The 27,748-nt window shown below is 34.5% G+C and overlaps 1 protein-coding gene across 1 annotated transcript in view; it reads right to left on the bottom strand.

The window, feature by feature from the left end:
- LOC121409912 (fibropellin-1-like) overlaps window positions 1-24,929 on the bottom strand; it is a 47,016-nt gene extending 22,087 nt beyond the window's left edge. Inside the window, exon 1 of the mRNA XM_041601696.1 lies at window positions 24,608-24,929. Within this exon, the coding sequence (XP_041457630.1) occupies window positions 24,608-24,643 (36 nt within the window). The 5' untranslated portion in view covers window positions 24,644-24,929. The remainder of the gene's footprint in view (window positions 1-24,607) is intronic.
- Window positions 24,930-27,748: the final 2,819 nt, after the last annotated feature.

Genomic DNA, 27,748 nt, shown 5'->3' with positions numbered 1-27,748 from the left:
GAAATACCGTGATGTCTCACTTTCCACTCTTTTCCTGGGATTCATAAAGCAGGAGAAATATTATTTATTCGACGTGCCATGTCACATTTTGATTTTTCTGTCTGTTATGTCACGTGTAAGGTCATGGCCGTAAGCAGCGGGGGCAGGGAGCAGGTGCTCCTCGCTAGAAAGTTTGAAAACTTACATTAATTTACTGAAAATTTTCAAAAAGATCACCAGAAGTGTGCACGAAACCTGTCAAGTTCACTTTAATAGGAAATGCAAACTCGCCCTCATGACAAGCTTGGTCGCTTCTCTCCCTTCCCTCGCTTGTGAGTTTTCTTCGAGAATGTTTATGCGTCTTGCCCCCCCCCACGGTAAAAATTTCTGCCTATGGTCATTCATATTTCCAGAATACTGAATTATGAATAGTCCTGATTGACATTGTTACGACTGATCAAGTTCTATGATTAATTGAACAAGGAGGGTCCAATTTTTTTTTCCTTTTTGCTATTTTAATAGCAATGTTAATCCCAAGTGGCATGTTTTTGTTACTGTGTTTTCTTAGTATTGCTTCTTTAATTGATTTTAGCATTGGCTCAATTGCTTGCTCTTTTGGAATAGTAGGGATTAAGGGGAAATACATTATGTCAAGGAATGCGATTTAGTTTCCTTATGATTTGTGAGTTTCTTTGCCTCATTACTATTTTCATGATGTTGAAGACAATTCCAAACAGGATATTATTTTAAAGTATGTTTCGAAATGTTCTTCTGTAATATCAATGCAAAATAGCCGACATTTTTTTCGACTTTACGTTAGGGAGACATTTCCAACAAGACTGTCCCCCCCTCCCCCCTAAAAAGAGAAAGAATGAAAGAAAGAAAGAAAGAAAGAAGGAAAGAGAGTGAGAGAAAGAAAGAAAGAAAAAAAAAGAAAGAAAGAAAGAAAGAAGCAAGCGCCGGAAATCAGCCTATATATTTATGTTTGTTTTATTTAATACGAAATTGGAAAAAAAATTGTTCCTCGTAAAAAAATGTAAACATTGTTCCCTATAAATATTTTTGAATTCATAGACATCTTTTCGTACACAATTATTGTGAGATCCTAGTCGTACGTAATATTTTAATTATTTCGTAAACAAATTGACATAATATTCAAACTGCACTGATTGAGAATTTTAACGTATTGGTTCGTTTAATTAATTATGTTTCTTTAGTGAGGGTTTGGTATTCTGATAAGACTTACAATGTTCCAAAGTAGATAAATCTACACATTCATTGACTTTAAAAAAAAAGGCCGAAGAACTGAGTTCAGGGATATTTTTGTACTTTTGAAATTTCACATACCAGCCGCCCAATATTTTAATCTCTTTAATTTCCCGAAACAAAAGGAGTGGTAACATGTGTAACAACCCACAAGGTCTGTCCATATAAAGTTTCCGTTTTTGTGGTTTGAGGGTGGATTGATCTTTATCGACTCCTGTCTGTCAATAGTTTGGTTCCCGAGTTGGGTTTTGCAGAGCTGTTTGTGCACACAAACAGCACTATGAAAAAACGAATTAGTTTAGAGATGAAAGAACTTTACACCAGTTCTGGTCTATGACTATGAGCTGCTATAAATAAGAGTAGAGTGTCCTCAAAATGAGCACTGACAAAAAAAAATCACGTTCGTGTAATAAAAATGTACAAAAAAATAAACCTGATTTAGGATTTGGGATATTCAATAAACATACCATATAATTATTTGAGTCTATCAATAAATCAGAACGGTGCTAAGTTGTATATGAAATGCCCTTCGTAATTTTATAAGTTGCTTTAATATTTTGAGTGCATTGGTTACTTTATGATCTTTTTAAATCTATTGATGTATTTCTATTTTTGGTTGCCGCACATGATTTATGCATCTGAGGTGATTCGGGGAGGACTTTAAGCCATATCAGTAATTATCAAGATGTAGTAGAAGTACATTTATTCACTGTGTGGGAGAATCGGACCTTGTAGCTTCAGGACCTTTCCTCTGTACCACTTTATGTCACGTTACTATTACCTCTCTCATATTACGTTGGTAGAGGGTGGATATTATTATAAGCCTTATTAAGAGCATGCAAGAATGATGATGACCTAGATAAAAAGACGTTATTAATCCACGCTTGACATTTAGTTCTGAGCTTCACTGAATTAATACGCTTTTATATTGTAGGTGCGTCCATTAGAGAAGGCTTGATGAGAGTCCTACATCTCAGCTTTTACAATATTTCGAAATGGTTTAGAACGAGAAGGTTATGAAGGTGATGATACGGAAGACTTACTCTCGCCTCAATATTACCGTTAATGCCACTTTTATCATACATGGCTGAATGGGTTCATGTTAATGCACGTGATAATAATGTCTCATGGAGCATTATGTACAACATGAACTTGAACACTGTCACTGCAGTAAGGCAAGAAAGGTGCAGGAAACTAAATACTTCCGGATAAATCGTTGAAGACAGTGACATTTTATTGTCGTATATTCTCTCTGGAATTAAGAATAACATCGCAAGAAACCTTGGAAACACAGAACGTCCTTTGCCACTCCTGTTTGAGATCATGAAGATTGGAAACATCTGCAGCATTGCTGAACATTCAACATGCTTATGATGCTACTCGACGAAGATTCCTTATTATTATCACTGATATTTGTTGTATCTTTCTCATTGTCATTTTCTAAACTTGAGTAAACATATGTCCAGTTTTTATGACCGCATGAAAATTCAGTTTTACGTTAATATTTGAAAAAGCAATGGAAATTCATCTTAACTATTATAGGTCAAGAGTACAAAAAGTGGGCCATGTTATCACTAGACTGTACACTACGTAGTGCAGAGTTCAGTCCCTGGTTCGAACGGCATGATTGGGCCAAGAAGTGCTGCTTCTCAAGAATTTTAATTAATCAATCAAAACGAGTATAGAAAAAGAGTGAGATAAACAAAGTATTAAACGAAATAGATATGCCCTATCTATAAAATACCCCCTGCTACCCTAATATAGAAAACAAAAATGACTTTAGCTTTGTGTCATCTTACCATCCTCCCCCTCCTGCATCAAAATATGCTTGTTCAACCCCTGAATTTAGCCAATTTTGATTATAGCTACGGAAAGGAGTGGGATATAATATAGTGATGCTTTCCATCGAATTAACAAAGGCGAAAGACGAAATATACATAGGAAGGATCATCATGATCATGAACCCTGCTACGTAGTAGGGTCCATGAGGGGATAGATCTTTACTGCGATGAGCTACATGGCATGCATGGAGAAGAGTGATAAAGGTACCCCAAAGGGTTAAGCACTGTGAACACGATGACTCATGAGAAAATAGAAGCTTTATAATGAATTATAATTTCAACCATACAAAATTATTATGAGTTTGCTTAAATGTTATTCCCATATAATGATAAACAATTATGTTTACAATATGGCGGACAATGTAGAATTAAGGTTGTCTGTAGGCGACCAGAAAAAAAATTAAAAGCACAATCGGTATCAATATATTGTATAAAACGAATTATATATATTTTCCACATCTGTATTTCATATTAGAAGGAGTGCAATCGATTAAAATGGTTGAGAAATAGATATAGATAGAGAATATTGCCTATTTAGTTTCTGGATTTCACCCAGTTAGATGGAGAAAGTAGAAAATACAAACTGAGTATATTTCATTGCAGTACGCAAAGTGGCCCTCTCCATACCCCACCTACTTTTTTATGGAAAACATTTGTAAAATCCCTCACAACCAACAGGACCCAAAGGCTGTACCTGGACCTTTTAATTTACAAAACAAAAAAGCTCTCCTGATCAGCTCGATCACTGCCCTCGCTCGTTCCTTGTATTTTGGGGGTCAAATTTTAAGTATCTCTGCCACCTTAGAAAAATTTCCTACATGCATAGCTCTATGCTACATGTATGTATATTTTTTAAAAATTCATAACACTGGTCATGACTTGTTTTGCGAGTCTCCCTCACCTTAAATGTGTTTTTAATGATGCATCAGACTTTGTAAAAACAGTATAACGTCGCTTACCACTACACCTGACACTTTCTATTCCTCAATGTTTTACTTATTTGGCTCCTCTTGGTACCCGCCCCTTCATCCCCTTCCTCGTCTTATCGGTTTTTGTCTCACCTGCATAGCAGGTGAGACTATAGGCGCCGCTTTTCCGACGGCGGCGGCGGCGTCAACATCAAATCTTAACCTGAGGTTAAGTTTTTGAAATGACATCATAACTTAGAAAGTATATGGACCTAGTTCATGAAACTTGGCCATGAGGTTAATCAAGTATTACTGAAGATCCTGTTAGAGTTTCATGTCACATGACCAAGGTCAAAGGTCATTTAGGGTCAATGAACTTAGACCATGTTGGAGGAATCAACATCGAAATCTTAGCCTGAGGTTAAGTTTTTGAAATGTCATCATAACTTAGAAAATATATGGACCTAGTTCATGAAACTTGGACATAAGGTTAATCAATTATCACTGAACATCCTGCGTGAGTTTTATGTCACATGACCAAGTTCAAATGTCATTTAGGGTCAATGAACTTTGGCCGAATTGGGGGTATCTGTTGAATTCCCATCATAACTTTGAAAGTTTATGGATCTGATTCATGAAACATGAACATAATAGTAATCAAGCATCACTGAACATTTTGTGCAAGTTTCAGGTCTCATGATTAAGGTCAAAGGTCATTTAGGGTCAATGAACTTTGGCCGATTTGGGGGTATCTGTTGAATTCCCATCATAACTTTGAAAGTTTATGGATCTGATTCATGAAACATGGACATAATAGTAATCAAGCTTCACTGAACATTTTGTGCAAGTTTCAGGTCTCATGATTAAGGTCAAAGGTCATTTAGGGTCAATGAACTTTGGCCGATTTGGGGGTATCTGTTGAATTACCATCATAACTTTGAAAGTTTATTGGTCTAGTTCGTTGAAATTGGACATTAGAGTAATAAGTATCACTGAACATCCTGTGCGCATTTCAGGTCACATGACCAAGGTCAAAGGTCAATGAACTTTGGCCGAATTGGGTGTATCTGTTGAATTACCATCATAACTTTGAAAGTTTATGGATCTGATTCATGAATCTTGGACATAAGAGTAATCAAGTATCACTGAACATCCTGTGCGAGTTTCAAGTCCCATGATCAAGGTCAAAGGTCATGTAAGGCCAATGAACTTTGACCATGTTGGGTTTTTTTTGTTGAATAACCATCATATCTCTGTAAGTTTATTGGTCTAGTTCATAAAAAGTGGACATAAGAGTAACCATGTATCACTGAACATCTTGTGCGAGTTAGAGTAGTTTTCAAAGTCAGCACTGCTGCTATATTGAACCGCGTGATGCAGGTGAGACGGCCAAAGGCATTCCACTTGTCTTTTTCCATATTCCGGTTTGTGAATGTAAAGCACCAATGATCATCAATTGTGTTTTTAACAATATACTCTAAAACACTCTCTTGTTTACCCTCTCAATACAATTATTTTGTAAATTTTGAATACATACGTCATAGAAGGAGCTCTTTCAATTTCTGTTCATATATGACTAAATTCTAGACATTGATATTAATTTGATAGGAGTATATTCATTTTAACCATAGTCCCTTTTCTTCTTATCTTTTTTTATGTGATTGTTATTTAGTATATAACAATAAAGTGGTTTCTTTCATAACATCACGACTTTGTTTTGATACTGGAAAAGGTCTGTTATAAGCATGAATAAAGTGGCAGCTCGATGTTCGAATATCCTCATGAGAAAGTAACCGTTTCCCTTTAAAGAATTTACCTATTGGAAGCAGGAGATAGACGCTTTATCGATACGACTCAACGGGATAGGAATGGATAATACCATATTTCCGTCTCCCAAGACCCTAGCTTTAAAATTGCGCCATTTTGATGCGAAAAGAACCCTACATTGTACTTGGGTCTACTCCCATGATTCTAGGGCTCCTAATCCACATCACTCGTGAACGGATTAGTGCGGATAACTGCATTAGGATGAAGGAGGAGTAGAACGAGTGTAAAGTATTTGTGCATTATATTGATACAGTCTTTCAAGGAAATGGCTCTTAAGAATCGCACCTTCATCTTGTCAGGTAGATGATTCTCAGTTCAAAGGGTCGTGTTTCTTTTGCCGACGATGTGTAAACAATGACGGTTATACCAAGTTTACCGTGGAAGATCAGAATGAAAGTACTTCGGAGATACGCAAGAGATATTGAAGACTTATTCTCGTCCATTAATTATTTCAGTTTGAATATGTTTTATTGCATGAGGAAGCTATGTGGAACATTAGAATGCATGCGGATGCTAATATCCCTGTATTGTTCATTATTTAATTCAGCATCACTAAGACAAATTTATCTCTGGAAAGGTATACAAAAACTAAAAGATAAATTGCCAATTCGTCCACTCACCACATGGTATACCTTCATTTAGTCTAATGCCATTCCGTCCATCAACATTTATGTCTAACAACCATTTGGTCCAATCATCACTTCGTCTGATCACCAGTTCGTCTATGACCATTTCGTCTCATAACCAGTTGGTCTTTTTCTTTTTATTTTCATTTATTTTGCCCAAACTCTTAGTCTAATTAGACGAAATGGTGTATGGACTAAATGGCTATTGGACCAACTGGTAATTCAACGAAATCACGACTGGTCGAAATGGCAATTAGACCATTTGGATATTGGACGACGAACTGATGATAGACTAAATGATAGTAGACGAGTTGGCAATTGGACGAATTGGTATTGGACCAAATGAAAAGTAACCAATTAAAAGTGCACTGGGTCTTATGAAGTGACCTCTATTCAACGAACACTGATACATAAAACAATTCGTATACCTTGAATTGAATTGGCATCTATTCGTTCACTATAAGCCATGATGATAAACACATTATGTTAACAACAAATTTTTGCCGGGTTCCCTTTGAAATCAATCATTGGACATACGTCAAAACTAGGTTTCCTGTGCGACAGTGGTCTTTATACGGAGGGATGAAACATCTTCACTCTTTGTCTTTCATAGCAACATGAATCATTGGTGTAGATTTACAAGGAACATGATACTAGAAAATAAAGCTTGTAAAGGGAACTGATGCCAATGTGAAAAATTCATTTTATTTAATTTTAGAGCACCACATTTCATGATCTGTATAATTATTTTCATTCGTTGTTACCAATTCCCGAGGATTTTTCTAATGACTTGCCGTTCCAATAACAAGAATAACAATTTGACTATTTTTGTAGCATATTCCTTGCTTGTACAAAAATTACCTTAAATTAAATTATCTTTTAACCTTATCTTACAGATCTAAAAACATTAAAATTAATAATCATGTAGAATTGAAGTCAAAATAGTTATGGTTATTGCGATCGTTTCATGCGGACGTATTGCGAAGCTCTTGCAGAAATCGTAGGCTAATATATATAGTTTCGATTGGTCAACCCCATGGCCTTGTGACCACGAAGTATTAATCTATGGATGGTCAACCATCACCATTGCTTGGCGATTATCAACTCTTGTCTTTCATTAAACTATCTGATAATTACATCTAGAGGCCATTAGAGACCCACTGACATCACTTCTGTGATGCTTTTGACATGTTTGAATCCGTGAAGTTATGTTAACGAACGACAGTCGTCTATCTGATAGCGATACCAAATCAGCATGACAGGCAGTAGGGTATACTGAGTGCACCTGTAAACACAAACATTCTACCACCGAGACATGTCTTGTCTATCAATGCAGTACATAATAGCTGCTATATATCCCAGGCCTGGTAGGATGGCGTAGACGAACGAAAAAAAAAACGCAAATGAGTATACTATCCATCAAGACTGTCGTACTGTTCATGGTTTGGGAGGGGTTGTTCTGCTGATTCGGGGATATCATTGTACTGGCATACCAAGTGCATTTTATTTGGTAATTTGCATTAAATTTCACTTAGTATCTGAAGTCTTGATATGTTTAATAATCTTGAAACCATGGTAAAAATATCTATATTCTTGTAAATCAGTACGTTACACAAGATGCTTAAACCTTACAATATTTCCCCCGAAGTTTGGATGGTATCGCACTCTCTAATTCATGATAAAATATTACCTGCCTCTCCTTGTAATAATTTAGCACGTTTGATCATTCTGGGGTTCGATTTTTTTTTTTTGTGGTGGGGAGGGGTTGTTCGTTTGTTTCTTTTAGCCATGATATGGGATGTCTGCATAGTCAAAGTGATGCCCATTTTTTTCTCATGACATTGGTAGGTCTGACAGGAAAGGGGGTGGATCATCGTGCACTATCCCACGAAATAAATCGGACACATCGGGGAAGTAGACAAGACAAATTAAGCATACCTTTTTGTAATAAATTGGAAGTCTAGAAAGAGTTGTACAAACAAATATGACCACTGAGTTTTTCCGCAATGATTCTAACAGGTGAAAAGCAACAACAGAAACAAATCAGAGCTTTGATATTGAATTTCCTTGCTTTCTGGGACCTGAGGAAAAGTGTACAATCAGTTGTATACAGCACGATACAACAAGGAACAAATTGGTTTTAAATCGTCCCGATTGTAGGTTTTGGTGTAATTTAACTATGATAAAGAATTACTTTTCAGAACGTTTAATAGTGCAGTTTCCATTGTTAAAATGTATTTCTTTATATCGGATTTTAGATAATGAAATACACAGGTGTGAAGGGAGGTAAGGAAGTAAGGAATTTCAAATTTATATTTTGAAGTAAAACTCGCATGTATATATGATATTAATATATACAAGTTTCCATCGTTGAAAATAAAAAAAGGAGGAAAAGAGAGAAGGTATACAGAGAGGGAGAGAGATTGAAGTTTAAGAGAGGAAAGAGGTGAAAAAGATTGAGATGGATAGGAAGGAGAGATAGAGAGAGAAAGGGGGACGTGGGATGGGAGAGAGTGAAAAAAAAGAAAACGTTAATAAATTTGAATGTGTTTATCGTCTGACCATTTTAATTGCACGTATTTTCCCTGCATCCATTCACTGACCGCCATCGTGATCTTCAACCTTGTTTCACCCTTCTATAAACATGTTAAAATCAATAAATGATAGCTGGTCTATTCACCAACTATTTATTGTATTTACATCAAGGCCACAGTGGAATCCAGGCATTTGTATATTCTACCGGCGCCATTTCATTGTCCACTAGTTCGTAGGACTGTATGTGGAAAGACTATACATTTACACAGGTTTATATAAACAGAGGCTATTCTTTCACCAAAAAAAATGAAGAGAAGAATTTCATGGATATTTATCAATGTTTTGACAGTTTGCCTTCCTTTGCTGCCCGTTTGCTTTAATGATAAGTTTGTCGTTAGTGTGGAACAAACGGTTTAACGGTTAACAGTAGATGTAGAAACATTCTGCTTAGTTGTGTCAATCCCGTTTATTAACATGAATGTTAGATTATGGAGCAAGTACAATAGTCCCGTGATCAAATTCAGTTGGATCCATTTCTTACAATTAGTTTGATTACACAAGAATGTATAATCGATACACAGGTACACCATGTATACCTCGATCAGTAATATTTATGTCTTAGTCATTTCATCTTTCATTTTGATTCCGATAGAGCCATAGGGACTAAATCTGGTATCGTCTTTTATAACAGGAACGCCCATCAAAATTGCTTTCTCGTTGAATGGGAAACTTTAGAATCTTCGAGGCCCTATATAATGATTTCAATTGTGTTTGAATTAGAAAGCAAACAGCTATCAGTAACGCGACGTTACAAGCGATTGCTCATCGCCTTCAGATGATTTTTTTTCTCTCCATCTTTTTCAAAAAGATACTGAAGAATTGTCTACTGATGCTAAAACCATCAGACCATCAACAGATGGTTTTTAAATTAATGACGATACTACGATCGGGTTCATTAGCGCATGGGCTCGCTATACGAGATTTTGAGGAAGCATGACAAAATTAAACGTGGCGTCAATCAGCAATGTATGCATACAGTGAGTGTAGAGACTTCATGGTGTTTTACGAACAACGTAGGTGAACTACTTGTTACAATCTAGAAAAAAGACAATGGTGTTATACAATAATAACAAAAGTAGATATGAATAAAAGTGATATACAATAAGAACAAAAGTAGATATAAATAGACTAGAATTATGGACAGAAAAAGATGGATAAATGAATAATTGTATGAATAAAACAATCAATTATCAATAAACAAATGACTGATTTTTTAAGTTGAATAAGTAAGTGTTAGCATCATGGTCAATTGCAAAAGTATAGTTTGAATAAAACCTGGTGGCTTATTAATTTTAAATGTATAGCGGGAATTAAAGCAGGCCTATGATGGTAGTTTTTGTTAATGTGGAAAGTATTGTGACTCATCCTTATCCTCGTTTTACCAGATATCTCTTGAATCTTCATTTTAGCGTCACCTAATAATAATAATCTCTAAGAGATATCAGTGATTAAGCTTTTCTCAGTGGATTCGTCAAAGATCAGTCTCTCTTCCTGTAAATTAGATATGGATCCTTGTCTGGTTGTGTCTTTGATTTAACTTTTTCTACATTATATATAAGAAATACGTAGTTCCTCCATCTAGAGAAGAGTTGTTTCAGACGTTACTACATAATATTTCAAATAATCTGGTAAAACATCCTTATTTATAAATATAAATTAAGGTATAGCTTATATCTTTGAACGTGACATTCTGGTGAATTATATCTATTTAGAGGAAATGGTAGCAAATCGGTGTCTTCCACATTAACATGGACTTATCCAAGGTTGGACTAACCAAAGCGTTGAGCTTTTTTTTTACTTTGCGATGTCTATGTAGACTCGGATACAAATCACTACGTACATATGGGTGGATTATAGCTTATTCAGAGCTGATTATAAATCATTTTTATACATGCTGCTCCAAACTTTGAACTGCTGATGGAAGAGTTGTGCATAAATTATGATGAAAAAAGAAAACCAGATCCGGATGCAGTGTTGCACGTCTCGCCCTTTCCCCCCTTTTTTTTTCTTTTCGTATGATCAAATATTGTGACCAGCTTTCTGCAATGATAGTCACCTTTATGTTTATTTTAAAACTGTTGTAACATAAATCTATGATTTATGAATTTTGTATTTTGCCAAAGCTTCTCGAGATTTCCCGCGTTTCCGGTGGGTGGTTGGAGATTTCCTCACAAAAAAGAAAGTTAGTGAAAAAAAATCAACCGCCAATGTTATTGTTAAAGATTGAAATTTAATATGAAACTGGTGTTTTAGCCTGGTATGCTTGAGGGTTACAGGTTTAACTTTCTGTATATTAGCCCTATTCGTACTCACATTCTGTATGCTCACACGGGCATTCAGTTATTGATCTATATGTTTTGTGGAATTTGTATTTACGATGTATGGAAGTGGAATCCACATCTTTTACTCACACTTATCAACTTCATAAACTATTTGCTTTTACACGTTCTTTTGAATAATATTACATCTTGTATAACATGGTAAACTGTTACATCACCATGGCCTTAGCCAGTAACAAAAAACAGAGGCCGCGGGACGGGGGGGGGGGGGTAGATGGGCTTCAGCCCACCCCAACATTTTTTCCAAAACCGTGTACAAAACGTAAAAATGACCATCTGATTGTGATTTTGCACATGGTTATCCCCCCCCCCCCTTCAAAACCGTTCCGCGGTCCCTTACTTGAACGAGGTTAGTTCTCATTTTATTTAGAAATGGATATTTGCCAGATTGGAGGAAATCGTCTACGAAAGCTTTCAAAATCGCGTCCGTGCATAGATATACAAGATCAATAAACTGAAGGTACATCACCAGCATGTTTGCTTGTTCATCGCAGATAACCTAAAACTTCCAAACTCAACTGCTCAAAGACCAATACCAACTCAACAATAAGTTGATATTGAATTAAAAAAAGGAAAGAAATAAATAAAGTACACATAGCTTTGAAAATTTCACCAACATCAAGAAAATCTGAAATGATGAAAAGAAGTAATGGCATCTTAACGTTAAGTTTAGTGTAACGAATGTCTTGTGTTTATGATAACTTATGATCTATAAAATAGTTTGGAATATTCCACTGGTTTAGTAAAAACAAGGACAAGCACTAGTGACTTACTTATTATTACTCGAAATGGAGTAAATGTTGTGGGAATCCATTTGCATGATTATTGCAGATTTCATTTACTCGTATTCAATCGTGCTGGTCCCATCTGAGAGAATGGTTGTTAATGAATGTACCAAAAAAGTATAGGAAAGTATAAAAACGTATAGGCATTTTATTTAAACTCCAATCTATTCTTCCTGAAAAACATCTGATAATGCTATACAATTCTTTAATCCTTCCTTATTTACAATACTGTAATGTAGCATGGGGAGGAACATGTTCAACAAAACTTGAACCCTTGCACAAACTTCAGAAAAAGGCTTTACGAATTTGTACATCTTCTCATTTCCTTGCCCATTCTCAATATTCTTTAGACTTAAAACGTTGAATATTTTTGATATTCATACTTACCAAACTGCTATTCTAATGTTCAAACTAAAAAAACAATATTACCTAGCAATATCTCTTCATTTTTTTTTCAACAAAATAAGCATATTCATTCTTACAATACCCGACAAAGTTCAAAATTACACTATTCAAAAGTAGAAAATGATCGCTCACTGAGATTAATCCGTCATCAAGGTCCTCGGATATGGAATACTCTGAATGTGAATGTTACATCATGCAGCTATCTAAACTCTTTTAAACAAATATGTAAATCAAGCTTGCTATCCACTTATAGTCACTAAATGTATATATATATATATTTCCCTCTCTCTATTGGATAATATGTTTGTACATTGTGCTGTACCGGTATTTGATGCGTCTCACTCTTTGTGGCTGGTCCAATTGAAACCTTTATTTTCATTTACAAATTTTAGAGTGACTTGTTCCAGGCACAATTGACTAGGCACAAATACCTCCCCTCCCCCATGCCTGTGTGATTGACTGTGTCACTTTACCCACAAGCTTCGCTTTTTAGTTCCCCCCTTTTCCTCATCTACTATATTATTGTACATGAATTATGAAATGCATTTTTTTCTTCTCTCTTTATGTATGTGAATATTTAATGACTAGAAATGCATTCATAATGTTATGTGTTGTAGATATGAATTTGATTTTTTACTGATATGGAAATAAAGACATTGAACTTGAGCATAGACAACATGAAAGTTTGAAAGGATTGACAGTTTTCGCCTTTCCTGAGGGACCTGAGGGCGACTATTTTAACCATGAAAACCTGAATTTTGATGGCTGCTAAGCCCCGTAAGAAAATTATATAGGTACCATAATGATCTTTATTTTTTACCATAATCGTTGTTATTCATGGAAAGAACCCCTAGTCAAGGTGAATTTTCCTCACCAATACACACTAGTATCTACTTATTTTCGAATATATCAGAGTCTTCATGGTCATGGAATAGCTAATAATGAGCCGATGTGCATCGTCTGATTAGGTAAATTGGTCAATTTTAACGCCCCTAACGAGATTGTTTAAAATGTTGAAATAAGAACCTTAATTGGATGAACACAATAATTAACTTCATCATACATTTCCCCAGGAGGTTTGATATGGTGTAAATTATCTTTCGTTTCAAAATACCATTTGGGTGCATTGAATTGACTCCCAAGTTTTATCACAGTCATGCGTGCAATGAGATGCATAGTATGGTATCATGTAAACCTTGCAATGTGAGTTACATAGTTATGTCAGCTTGGGCCACTTTAAGTTCTTTGAAGGCTCTTTGCCAAACCAAGTTCCTGACAAATGTTTATCATAACATGACATGGTAAGGCATAAAAAAATAAATTCGACCAGTCAAACAATAGTAACGTCATATCTCTCAAAGTTAAGGTAAACCTTAGACTTGATATGTTCATTATTCTTTCACTCCGTGAAGATGTTCCTATTGATAATGTTTATTCTGCTTCTTCAATGTAATTCGAATGGCGTATAGGCTGGCCATCGTACCGCATTTATTACTCCATAATTGGTAGGTAAAACAGCTGTAGGTGATGAAGAAACCAGGTACGAGCCTCAAGACTCTTATCATCAGGAAATGTTAATGAGTTAGAATGTTTGAGCTATGAAAAGCTAAATTTAGATGCCACCTCGCTGATGTATTCTACATGGGTTTGCCAGCCAGCCGATGAGACAAAGGATCCTTGCAATGTGATGATGTCGTATTTGAAAAGTCATCTACAAAAGTATTGGTATTTCAAGAAACCATTATTTCTGAAATATGATACCCGTGTTGATGTTTCTAATAATTATTTGAAGGGAAAATAATGATTTCAACACAACATTATAGAAATCAAGAGAAAAGTCTATATCATTTTGTGATGTACTTTGCGTTGTCAAAACTATTTTATACTTGAAATCCCATACAAATTTTGGGTGCTATATAGGAAGAGATTACAATAAATCACGATGAATTAGTATAACCGCAGCAAATACATTTCGACAAATAAAATAATCTAGATTTCGAATTTCATTTTCCGGTATCGCACCGTTTCACTTTCTCTAAAAGAGAACATGAAAATGATTTGTCATTTGGTAACCGTGGTAATTATGTTAAAACATATTCAAAATATTTAATTTAGGGAATGCATTGAAGTCATCCATTTGATATTGTGCACATAGAAGTAACAAAAAACATATGAAGTGCTAACATTTTCTGAATGTTTCAGAAAACATTGGGTGTGTCACTATCACTCTTTCATTGTCAAGGTCACCAGCTCAGTAGGGGGCAACCATTATGTCATCAATCCAGGGGAAAGGTTTCAGCTGGGGTTTTAACAAAGCTCTCCAATTTTTCGGTGAACAAATCTCGAAGAAACGAAAATCTGTCTGGATATGAGTATTAAATGTCACGGGTGTCATGCATTGACATGAACAAAGCCAAGGACAAGGGGAAATACTCCTTTGCCTCAGCTGGATTAATCATAATGTCGCGATGTAATGATGAAATTGTTGTGGATAAAGCGATGAAGATTGTCCTCTGTCTTAGGATCGATATTTTCTGACAAAGGAACAACTGGTAGAGGCATAACAGTTGTTGATAAGTTTGGTGAGAGTCCTAGCTTAGTCATGTTACTCAGGGGTATATCCTGTGGTCGAATCTAAGACAGAGTTTGAACTCATTTTGCAAAATCGTCGATCATTATATTATCACCTTGCGCCATATCATAATAATGTATATTTTGGCGCAGTTATACTAATCGAGCACAGTGTCAGTCCCTGTAGAACAGTGGCGTAAAAACCCTGCTTATACACTCTAAAAAATGAAGTGCTAATTTAGCTCTTAGAGTGACTGCACCTCGGAGTGCTGATTTGTCTAGTTCAAATTTTTGAACTAGACAAATCAGCATTCCGAAGTGCAGTCACTATACACGCTCATTTTTTAGAGTGTATATTTACCCAGGGTAGCCACTTCAGTTCCGAAAACTGTTCTCCCAGTGGGCCCTGCTATTATTATTACCCAAGCTTTAGCTCGGCTACCCAGGTCCTCAAGCATGGCTGGGTATCGACGCCACGTCTGTCAGATTAAAAAACGAGTGTCATAACCACTAGACCACAACGCCCCCACATTCTGCTTTCCTTGATAACACTCGAGAAAAGAACAATTACCAGGTCAACATCACTTCAGACATTTAAAGGGGAAGTTCACCCTGAAGAAAACTTTGTTGTAAAAATAGCAGAAAAAATAGTAAAAAATATTGGTGAAGGTTTGAGGAAAATCTGTTAAAGAGTAAAAAAGTTATTAGAGTTCAAAATTTGGGATTTGTGACGTCATAAACGAGCAGCTGCCCCATGTGTTATGTAATATAAAATGTATGAATTTCAAATTTTGTATGGTTCCTGATGACTTAATTTTGTTTTCTTTTCATGATCGGGTGTGAAATGATTTGTCTATTGATATACAAAAGTTACAGTAAAAACCATTTTCCATTTTCTGAGAAAATGACATTTCATTGATTTTTTACCATTCGCTATGTATAAATGCTGCTCGCATATGACGTCACAAATCAAATAATTGAAATTCTAATAACTTTTTAATTATTTGATGAATTTTTCTCAAACCTTCGGCAATATTTTTTATTATTTTTTCTGCTATTTTTACAATAAACTTTTTGTCAGGGTGAACTTCCCCTTTAAAGAGAAATTCCAGTAGTTGCAGTAAACACTGATTTCATGAGAAAGTCTATAAAACAAGGCTCAATTGTCAGTATATCATCGAGGATCTAGATCTGGTACACTAACATAAACTGAACTTTGTAAAATCTTGAAATCTACGCTGAAAAATGTTCAGACTGAAGATCCCCAACACAGATAAGCGCACATGGGACAGTGTATAATTATTGCTTCGAATGTCCTGTACTTATTTGTTGATTTCTCAGCAATTACACAATTTCTTCCAGAATCCTTTGGCACATACGTTTTATTTATAAAAACACACACTTTGGTGGTCATTTCATTGGATTCTGTACGAGCTCATTTTGATATCGTTACCAAAACTAGCATTTACCTTTAATGTATTTTTATGAACACTTCCTGATAAAAAAAAACTTTGACAAAGCAAAGAGGAAAGTTTGTGGAAATTTAGACAACATAATCACACTTCCTTAGACTAAGTCTTAAAACTTTATAAGAAGTTTCTACACGCTTTACAAAGGCCATTTCCATTATCCTATACAAAATTATGAATATTCATGAGAATTGATAGACAGTTTGTAGTGGGAGTTACATCTATTCTGATGATGCAAAGTAGTATTTCACAATGTAGGGTTGAGTGGACAAGGGGTTTATATAGAATAAAATAAAAACTAAAGAAGAATTTTTAAGCAGTACTTGGCCCTTTGGTCTTTATTATCAATGTTTGAAATCCAGTTTTTTATATGCTCTCGTTTTTGGATCCATTTAGGATAAATGATGTAGGAATGGTACACCTGATGAGGATAACTAACCCCACTTCAAGCCAAAGTTTCACAGCCTGTCTTTTAAAGGATATTCAATGAGGCGAATACCTCAACAAAAATGTAACTATTGGATATCAGGCTGAGATTGCGAGTCTTGAGTGAAGTTTTGGAGTGCTATTACTTTCCGGTTCTTGGCCTGGGCTGGTAAAACAGGATGTTAAAAAGTCTTCTGTACCAAGATCTATTGTACAGAAGACTCAGGTCAGATGTGGGACCCATTTCTTGAGCTTCTTTGTAGCAGTTTGTAAACAGAATTTAGTTGTTTTTTTGTAAAAACGGTGTCTATAATGTGGTAAACTTGTCCACTTTTTTGTTGAGATTTTTGCCCAGTTTATCATTCTCTCATTTTTGTGCAAGACTTCACTGATACCTGTTTTTGAATCCCCTTCACCATTTCCTCCACACATGTACCTTTTGATTCTATCCCATGTTATTACTCTTCGAGAATCATCGGTTTTTCAAAATCAAATGATATCATCACACGGTGTGCTGATGAAAGGTGTCCCATGCTAGACGATTCAAACTATGACCGTCATGACATTTCTCTCAACTTTATTCAGCTCGAAGACGATCATTATTCCAACCATATCACAATAGAAGGCTATTGTGTGCATAACGGGTCTTGATATAAAACCAGTGGCATCGATCATAATTTTTTATTGAACAATTTGGGTGTTATGAAAGGTTTTCACGATTATTTATTACGACGCGGATAAAAGATACATCCTACATTATTTGCTTTTGACTACACCATGAACTCTCTGTGCACCTATGAAGAGTCATCACGGTCATCTTTATTCTGTAGAGCGATGCACCGGCAAAGCTCTACGCAACTTATGGGATGTTTTTAAAGATACCAAATAATTGAAATATTGAATAGAATTTTACTTAAATTGATGAATATAATATATATCATGTGAAGTGCCAGGTGTCTGCAGCAGACAAATAATAGAATGACCGTGCATTTGATTTGGACGATTGATTTCACATAATGATTAATGCAATTAATAATAATGAGACCGCGTCAGAAAATCGTCAATTATTACTTTTCGAGACCCATGCAGATCCCGGGGATTCAGTTATTAACCAGCGAATTATGCATGGCATAAGCTGTTACAATTTTTCATCGTTGATGATAAAATCATGAACATTCATTCATTTCCTTTGAATATAGTGAAACGTTTGGTTTTGTTGCCAGTCCCATGCACCTCATCACATAACATGTCCTACGCACTCCATCGAATTTTAATTTAGCGGGGGGGGCATGCATGTTTGTCGCGCAAAGTAAAACACATGCTATGACACATGCTGGATTAGATTTACATAAATCATGTGTTTCACCAATGTAGGGACAATATTTTACATGAATTACGTCCTACCAAATTTTGGTAATTTTATTTTACTCCATCTTTTTTTAACATGTGTAAAGTGGATAGTCTCGCTGATAACGATAAAGTTGTAAATTTGGTTAAATTATTGCCAGCAGAATTGTGTGAAGTTTGTGAAGACGATAAATGGCATATCATATGGCGTTTTCAAAAGCCATTGTGTATGTCTTCTTAGCTATATTGATATCAACATTTGATAGTCTCTGAACTTGAGACACATAATTTTCAGACTATTGAAACGATCCAATTCAATTCAAAGAGCATAATATACCATCATATTTAACCTTGTTTCATATAAGTGCAGGTTTTAATGGGTGTTTTAAACCTGTTATTTAAAGTCAATCAAGATATACAACGCATCGTGTAAAACATGCAGAATAGGACAAAAATGAAACTCCTGAATTTATCAAAACACGTGGTATAAGTTTTCAAGAGAAGAGAACTAGGTTTAGGGATTATTTCATTTATAAATATGGAACACATCCTGACTGTATATGATTCTCAAAGGCTTAACAACTAATAAAAATGTATGTGTTTGCATTTTTCAATTTTTATTGAAGCCCTGTCTATTGCCCATAGCGGACGATCAAGTTTTATTTCCTGATATCAATCAGTTTACACACCATAAGCTTAATAAAAATAAAGTAACCCTTGTCATTCTGTGTTTTGTAAATAAATGTACAATAATAAAGTATATTTATAATGTTTAGCCAATGATTATGTTCTAAAGGAACTAAAATGCTTATAAAAAACAATAATTCAACAGCACTAATTCAAAACCTATACTCTGTGCATACAAATTATAAACCACGTGACTTATATTATGATGAAGGTGATAAAAATATAACTCTGCAGCAGCAGCAGCAATGAAAACAATGTGGACAATATTTTCTAAATAGTCTTCTACATGAAATCCAAATAACTGATTTTACATTGTATGTAAGAGAACCGAATCCTTGAGTTGGGCTATGGCATTGCTTTCTCTTTCGACTGTCACTTTAAGTACGATTTAGAAAGTGTGTTGTTCGCCGCAATTATACATATATATATATATATATATATATATATATATATATATATATATATATACGTATATTTTATTTTTTTAGGGAAAGGGGCGGAGATGGGTTCGTGAATACGTGCTTGGCACTGTCAATTTCCAGGGTACATTTCTCGGTATATTATGCTGGTCTAGAACGATGATCATGATGATGAAATATTATTTTACTAAGATCAAAATAAATACCAGGGATCATCCACAAATGGACCCCCAACAAGCGTTTCGTAATGAATCCGGATTTCCCACCTGGGACCTATCCTTCAACACACGTGACCTGACAATGAACTTAGAGAATGAATTCGCAAGAAAAATTGAGGGATATAAAAAAACATTGGTTGCCATGGATAACAAACATATTTCCTGACATTTCTTGTGCTTTTCTGTGGTTATTTTATTCTTGGTTTCAAGATCATAAGGCAGTGTCGTGTGATGAGTCAACAAATTCGATGAGGCGGAGCTTGGGATACAGTGCACTTTATTTTTTGATAATTTACGAGCTAGCGAAGCGAGGGAGTCATTTCCTTACGCCTATAGTCCGTGTAAGATTTGGCGCGGAAAATAAAGCTAAATCAATCACATATTTCAGTAAATGTAATCAAAGCTATATGAATCATATAATTTTTAAACATAGTATACAGTGTTTTAAAAAACGAACTAATAATTAAAATTGAGGTTCTCTAGCACCCCCCCAAAAAAAACAGTACGTCAGTCAAAAGGGGGAAAACAAATTGATTGAGATGAGTAATATCTGCATTACGTGTCAAACATTCCTGCACAATCCCGTCACTCTCAAAACATCCAAAATGATCTCAGGCTTATTCTTATTTTCTTATAAACATGAACGTAGTAAAGTGATGAGCTATAAAGAATACTTATGATATCTGTACACTATAGTGAATCCGTCAAAGACCGCTTTCCATCTAAAAAAAATTGTGACTTTAACTGAGCCTGAGGTTGGCTTGCATCAACACCAAAGCCGGCAATCATGTATAATGATGAGTAAATAGAACACAGATGTTTCAGATTTGTATAGAGATTGGTCTTTCCTATTCCAGAAATTCCACCTACTTTATGTTTCTTGATAGAATTCAAATTAGATAAATGTTTTTTAACCAAACAAAATACTTCCATTGCGATTGATATTACAACACTCTAAATGATTCCTCTTAATGGAGGCAGTTTTACCTCTTTAAAATTCGAATGAATCGACTCCAAATTACTCTTCGCCAATCAAAATGTGGGATTACACTATAGAATAGAATGTTTGTACTGGCTTTTGATACTCCATGGTAGTGGGATGATTCGAGACTTGTAACACAGAGGTCTATGTTCAAATCCATTCAAAGCATCAAATTTACGTCCCTTGATAATTCATTTATTCTCAATATGGAACAGAAATTAAAGCTTTCGTTTTTTCCAATATCATTTTTATCGGTAAACATAAACTTTTTTTCAGGCGCAACACAATTATGACCAAATAATTAATAAAGTGCTATATTGTAGAAGGAGAACGTGTTTATAATAAGGGGTATTAAGAGGCTGGGGCTGACTTTTTTAAACCGAATTGTGATACGTATGTTATCATGATGTTTGACCATGGACTTACTACTCTTGTAGGTCCATGGTTTGACACCCCTCTGTGTCAGGTGTCATTACCAAATATGCCCATATACTTCTAAATTTAAAGATAATGCTTCACAGTAATTATCATGATTATGGGCATTGCATAATTACTTCTCATCTCCCCATAAAACAATTGCAAAGTGTACGATTTGATCCTTGTGGTATTTTTTTAGCTTTCAAACGAAATTTCAAGAGATAAAATGATTCTTTCTTGAATTTGTTTAAGGTTGATAATCATATCATTATAATGTATATTGGACTATAAAACTATCTCACTAAGTAGAGCGTCTAATCCCCGCAGGCAGAAAGCTGTTTAATACTACACGAGCATGATACTGAATTTTATAAAGAAATATCCAGACTGAGAAAATGCTTCTTGTGTAAACAAAACCTTTTAATGCATGAAACAAAATGTGCCCTTCATACTTTTGGAAAATTGCATTAAATGGTGTAACTTTACCTTTACCACTTTTTTTTATTTAATACAAAAATCATTTGAATTATCATCACTATGGTGATTAGATACAAACATTGTTCCCAAATGGCGTCATTGAAATAATGAAAGGTGTTAAAGTGGATAGCACACATTGTTGTAATTTAACCGTCTGCTATTGATCTCTTTACCAAGGATAAATTTCAACATGTGGGTAAACATGAAGTATTTTGATTGTTCATTGATCGTTGTATTATTGCATTATTACATCACATTGTGATCCTTCTTTTTTTTTCTTTCTCCTATTCATATACATTCGGAGAGTATATAGTATTTGTCATTTGGTACTTCAGACAATAATCACACTCATTTTTGTTTTCACCCGTAAACGATTTATGATAGCGTATAGTATTATACGCACGCCCATCGACCGTGCTTAAAATGCAACTAAATATGATTTGGTAATTACAAAGAAAGAAATTTCGGAACTATCTACATTTTTAATGTTTCTCACACAAAAGTCTGATACTTATATACTGTATTAGAAATAACAATTAAAACAAAAGTTATTGGTGTGTTTGATACATGAAAATCACCATAGTACGTTAGGATGACGTTAGTATTTTCTTCATTTATTAAAGTGGTAAAAATGGTACTCTTTCTAACCTTCTTATCACAATTACAATTGGTCGACCTTAATGTTCAAGATAAGTAATATCCTTTTCCCTCAGTAGCCTGTCATGACAGTTAAATTCAATTACCAACAGTCTTGGAAACACCTATATACATATTGGGCGTATCAAATGGCATTCGCTGCAAAGAAACGTATCATTCATTTGAAAACTGATATATCAACTCTGGCAACTAAATATAGGCATAGGCCTACTTTTTTCTTTGTGCTTGAGGCATCTTTTTGATCAGTATTTCCTTCAATATCCCAGACACCTTTTAGTGTCTCATTTACCTAATACGTACTTGTAGGGATGTGTATCTATGAAAGGAATGGGGTCATTGACATCATGTAGGTAATGTATAATTACCTCGAGGAAGTTTTATTTACTGCAGAAGATGCCAAAGACAATAGAAAAATCAAGCAAGATCAGTCGGTCTTGAAATGTTAAGAAACAACGTAAGCCTCGCCTTTGTTATTTAAAGGACAAATACACCCCCAACAAAAAGTTGATTTGAATAAAAGAGAAAACTCCAACATGCATAGCACTGAAAATTTCATCAAAATCGGATGTAAAATAAGAAAGTTATGACATTTAAAATTTCGCTTAATTTCAAACAACAGTTATGTACATCCTGGCTGGTATGCAAATTAGGAGACTATGACGTCATCCACTCACTATTTCTTTTGTGTTTTATTATATGAAATATGAAATATTCTAATTTTCTCCTCATTGTCAAGTGATACAATAATTAATTCTTCCATGAACATTTGGAATTCGTATTGTTTAATACTATATGGTTCAGTCAAGTTGGTCCTAAGTGTCAAATCTATAAAAAAATGAAATATTGTATAATTCAAACAGTAAAAGTGAGTGATGGACATCATCGACTGACTCACCTAGTTGTAAATATCACTGTTTTGTGAAAAATAAGCGAAACTTTAAAATGTCATAACTTTCTTATTTTACATCCGATTTTGATGAAATTGTCAACACTATGGTAGTTTAATTTTTCTCTATTTATTGATGTATTTATTGAAGCATTTTTCTAGGGTGGACTTGACCTTTAAATACCAAATTGAACTATCTATGTTTCATCGTCTTTGGTCATACCTATTCAACATTGTTTGATCTATACTTGTTTTACTGCATTTGTCATTATTCAAATTTACTCGATAACTTGTTTCACTTTTAAACGGACATAGACATTGGATTTTTTTATTTTTGCACCCATTTTGCTCTTTATCATGTTTATAGGAGACCGGGTACTTTATCGTGACTATTGTTTTGACTGGTATCAAAGCTGAAATGAAGATGAAAGGTGAGTTCAACTATTTAATTACTTACTTGTCACTTTGTTTAAATGCTCATCATGAGAAAATCTAAAATTATACTTTTGCCTAAAAATATAGTTGATGCATGTTGCTGTTTCTTCCTGTATGTTTCTCTTCACCACAAACAATACTTGTTTGACAACATGTAAGGTATTTCCGATGATAATTACGTCAAACAATGAAGATGTGTGACTCTATATGTTTAGTCCTTTTATTTTTAGAACATAAATGTAAAATTTGTTTGGTCACATAAAGGAATATTGGCATTAATTGGAAATGCAATGTTGTAGAACAATTATGAACTTGGGCATCCCAATATGCAATTCATACACAAATTGTTTGTAATGTATACCAAGTCATAACTTTATGGTGATCGTTTAGAAACACACCCAGTATTTAACAAAATGTTGGGTCTAGTCGTTGGAAAGCATAAAGAATATTTCCGTTGACATAGTTGAGAAAAATCTTCTTCTTGATCGATTGAGGTTCGTTTGATTTGCTGATTTCATACTTGTCACTTATCATCATATCTATAACTAATGGATATAAAGTCTTCTGGTATAGCTTAAAAAAGAGAAAACTTTTATCAATAAACACACACACACTCCACACACACACACATATGTAATTTATAGCTCTATAAACTTTATTTATAATTATTATAGCTTAGTTAAGCAATCCAACCAATATATATATATATATATATATTATATATATACATACATATGAAAGATTAAACTTTTTTTAACTTTTTGGAATTGCGCGTATGAAAAAGGAATGAACCCGAGAAAGCAAACATCTCGAGGGTCATGACAATATCACCGTAAACATTGACAAAATACTAACCAAAGCAATGTTATCATTCTAAAAAATTCTGTCAACAATTGTTATCTAGGTAATAAAAACATGCATTCACTCTACACAATCAGCCATTCATACAGAATTAAGTTAGCTCGCAAAAACACACATTTTACTTTTTGCGAATCAATTGCTGGTCGTACATTATAAAAAAAAATGATAATCAGTAATTACTTACCACACAAGAGAATGCTATTCTTAACAAAAGCTCCATAATTTTCTCTTTGATGAAGTGAAGAAAATGGAGAGTATATGATCCAGTATTAAAACCGTAGTTTGCCAGACCTCTCCTCACCGGTCTGTTGGTTGCATCTGTAATTATCAATATTCGGTCTCCTTTTTTTGATCTCCAAAAAACCCGCCGAACGTTGGAGTCGTTCTACTACCGGACGAGTTATCACCGACTAATTTGGCAGCCTTTGTTACTCGCACTAATACTTCCACCTCTTCATGAGAGCACAGCGTATAGTAGGCCTACACTCGCACACTGTCATCGCTCTGATAAAAGTCAAGTTCTTGCTATAATTAGTACATGTGACGTCATCACAAATGAGCATGCGTAGAAATGCAAGGTAGTTGATAATACTGAGAAAAAAAATTATATATTGAACGCATAACCGGCATTGATCCATTGGATGAGCTTCAACACAGATGTTCTCGTTGCTCGCCAAAACTCCACGAAAGTTCTTGTATGGGAAGAGTATTTAAGCAGCAATGCGTTGCTATGGTTTCCATGAACGTGTCGTCAAGGAAATAGACAGAAACATCTTTTATCAATGATCATGTGATATTTCCTTCTTGTATTAGTGTGGATAAGTTTGAATATCTGCTTCAAATCTCACTCACACTCTCCAAGTCAAAATTATTCAAATAAAAAAAAAAAAAAAAAAAAGTAGCGCAGCTTTACTGAAAATTAAATGATATCTTGCTCCTGAATCCTTACTTTATTCTTGCATGACCAAGAATCTACAAAGTCATGCGTCTGTTCTGCTCTTAAAATCAAACTTAGAACGAATCATTTTATGAAATACTGAAGAGAAGATTAAATGGAAATGTCGAATTTATTTTTTTTAGCTTTATGTTTTGTTGCTATGGTGAATCAATTTCAGCTTTACGAGGATACTGTTTTAGTCCTGAAGTATTAACCCCTCCCCTTACCCATCATGTATCTATTTGGGGGTCAAAGCTTAAAGGCTAATCGCTCTTTTTTGTTTACCCTCATTCGACATAAATTGTTTTCATTGTTATTCACGCTTTGTGATATGTTTTATCCTATAACATTTAATATCATTTTCCATATTATGAAAACATGGAATGAATTAAATCAAATCAATCATTTTTTCGCTTTGTTTTAAATTATCCTTAATTAATCTTTAATCGTAATTAATGTTCGAATCAATATTCGATATTGTCTCTTTTCTTTTCTCTTCATATCAATGACATTTATTTTTTGTTGGTTTCTTTATTTGTTAACTGTGTAGTTTATAATGCATATGTAAAGACAATGACATTGAAATATTCTCACTTAACTCATTAGTTTGTGAGAATTTATTCACATTTACATTAACTTGGATTTCGATTAAACAGACGGACTATAGATGTATTTCATGAAAGTTGCTAGCCTTAGGTCTTTCCCGTTCGAATTCTAATATAGTAACCATGACCTTGTCTAGTCTGTCACGAGAGGAAATTGATAAAACAAAGGCATGGGGACCAGGGATATTCTACTCTATTTACAGGAAACCTTCAAAGTGATTTTTAGAATATTAACTTGTATACTTCTTTATCATCAAATACTGTCGGAAACTTTCGAGAAAGGTAGTATCACCTTGTGAAGAATAAACACCTGCTTATTGATAACCTCAACCATTGATGTCCTATATAGCTCCACGCTTTCATAATAAGCCCGCCAAAGACATGAAAGGAAGTAATCGTTTGGTATAAAGTAGTGTCTAACTGTGATTTGAAGGGCCTTTACTGTTTCCTTTGTTCTACTTTATCAATAATGATGCCTAATAGCTACCTGATTGTCAAAAGACAATGTTCAACTTCCGCTTTTAAGGTGTTGTCTCTTGGAATGTAGTCCTATGGCGCAAAGCTTTACTTTAATAGATTTTATTCCCAACAATAAGTGTGACATTCGCCACATCAATGGAGCATCGGCCTCTGGCAATTTTTCACATTTGAAAACAGATTATAAAATCTTGAAATATTTGTTCTAGTTACATTTTGCTCTCAAAGTATAATTATTCAACCCTTGAATAATCATGATTCACTTTTTGTTGCTTTCTTCTTACCTCGAGCAATCATGGACTGAGTCTTAATAGATTCATGTCATAAACTGTATATTGACCGAAAAGAGATTCTGTGTCTTTGCGTGAAGCATTTTCGTTCTCATGGTTCTTTGTTTTTCTCATGGTAGACAGAAATAGTTTGTACTGAAAAAAAATATGTGTGATTTTTTTTCTCCGACTTGTTTTGTATAATTACCATTGAAATGTAAGGATGAAAAGCGAAATCAGAGATATAATAACATTAAATATACCTTCTTCATCAAGGATGAAAGGAGAAGAAGGGAGGAGGTGAACGGAAGAGGGATAGAAAAGGAGGGAGAAAGAGGGAGAGAGGCATTTGGGAATGGAATCCCCCTACGAAATCCTGCAATAATATTCTTTGGAATTATAGCTCATATCATGCACTAATTTCATATTTTGTGTTTTAAACTTCCGTGAAATGATAATTATTTTCTCGCCACCTTTTAATAACATGCTATATGCACTAATATTCTAACCAATAATTTATTTGATTGTCACTTATAACTGTAACTCGATCATAACATGATAAGAGGCACATTATAAATGATTGTAAGGTAAATTTTGCGGGTTTATATCACACTATTTTGTCTGTCTCACAAATTTAATATCCACATTGATAGTATGTCAACACGAGCGGGCTTTATGTACCTATTAATTTTCAAGGTTTGCGTGACTGTCTCTTTGTTTTATAGATACAGAGCACAAGCAAATTCTATCAAATAAAAAGGCTTCTGTCGAAAATAACATAAGATTATATCCTACTTCAGGTATATTATGTTACGAATATGATCTATTTCCCCATCTGAGTACGGTTATACTGCTGATTCTCAGTGAACTAACCCACTAAACTTTCGAACGGCTTGTTTTCTTTACACACTTTACATTGTTTCCTCAAAGGAAATTATTGCTAGATCATAGTGAATGTTTCAATTCCAATATGTACATGTATATAATGGCTGCTATCTACTGTGATGTAATGAGTCAAACATTAGAGGGGACAGACA

This window comes from Lytechinus variegatus, chromosome 3 (genome assembly GCF_018143015.1).
Source record: "Lytechinus variegatus isolate NC3 chromosome 3, Lvar_3.0, whole genome shotgun sequence".
Lineage (NCBI taxonomy): Eukaryota > Metazoa > Echinodermata > Echinoidea > Temnopleuroida > Toxopneustidae > Lytechinus > Lytechinus variegatus.
The sequence above is the reverse complement of the archived record's forward strand: the minus strand, read 5'-3'. Positions and strand labels throughout refer to the sequence as shown.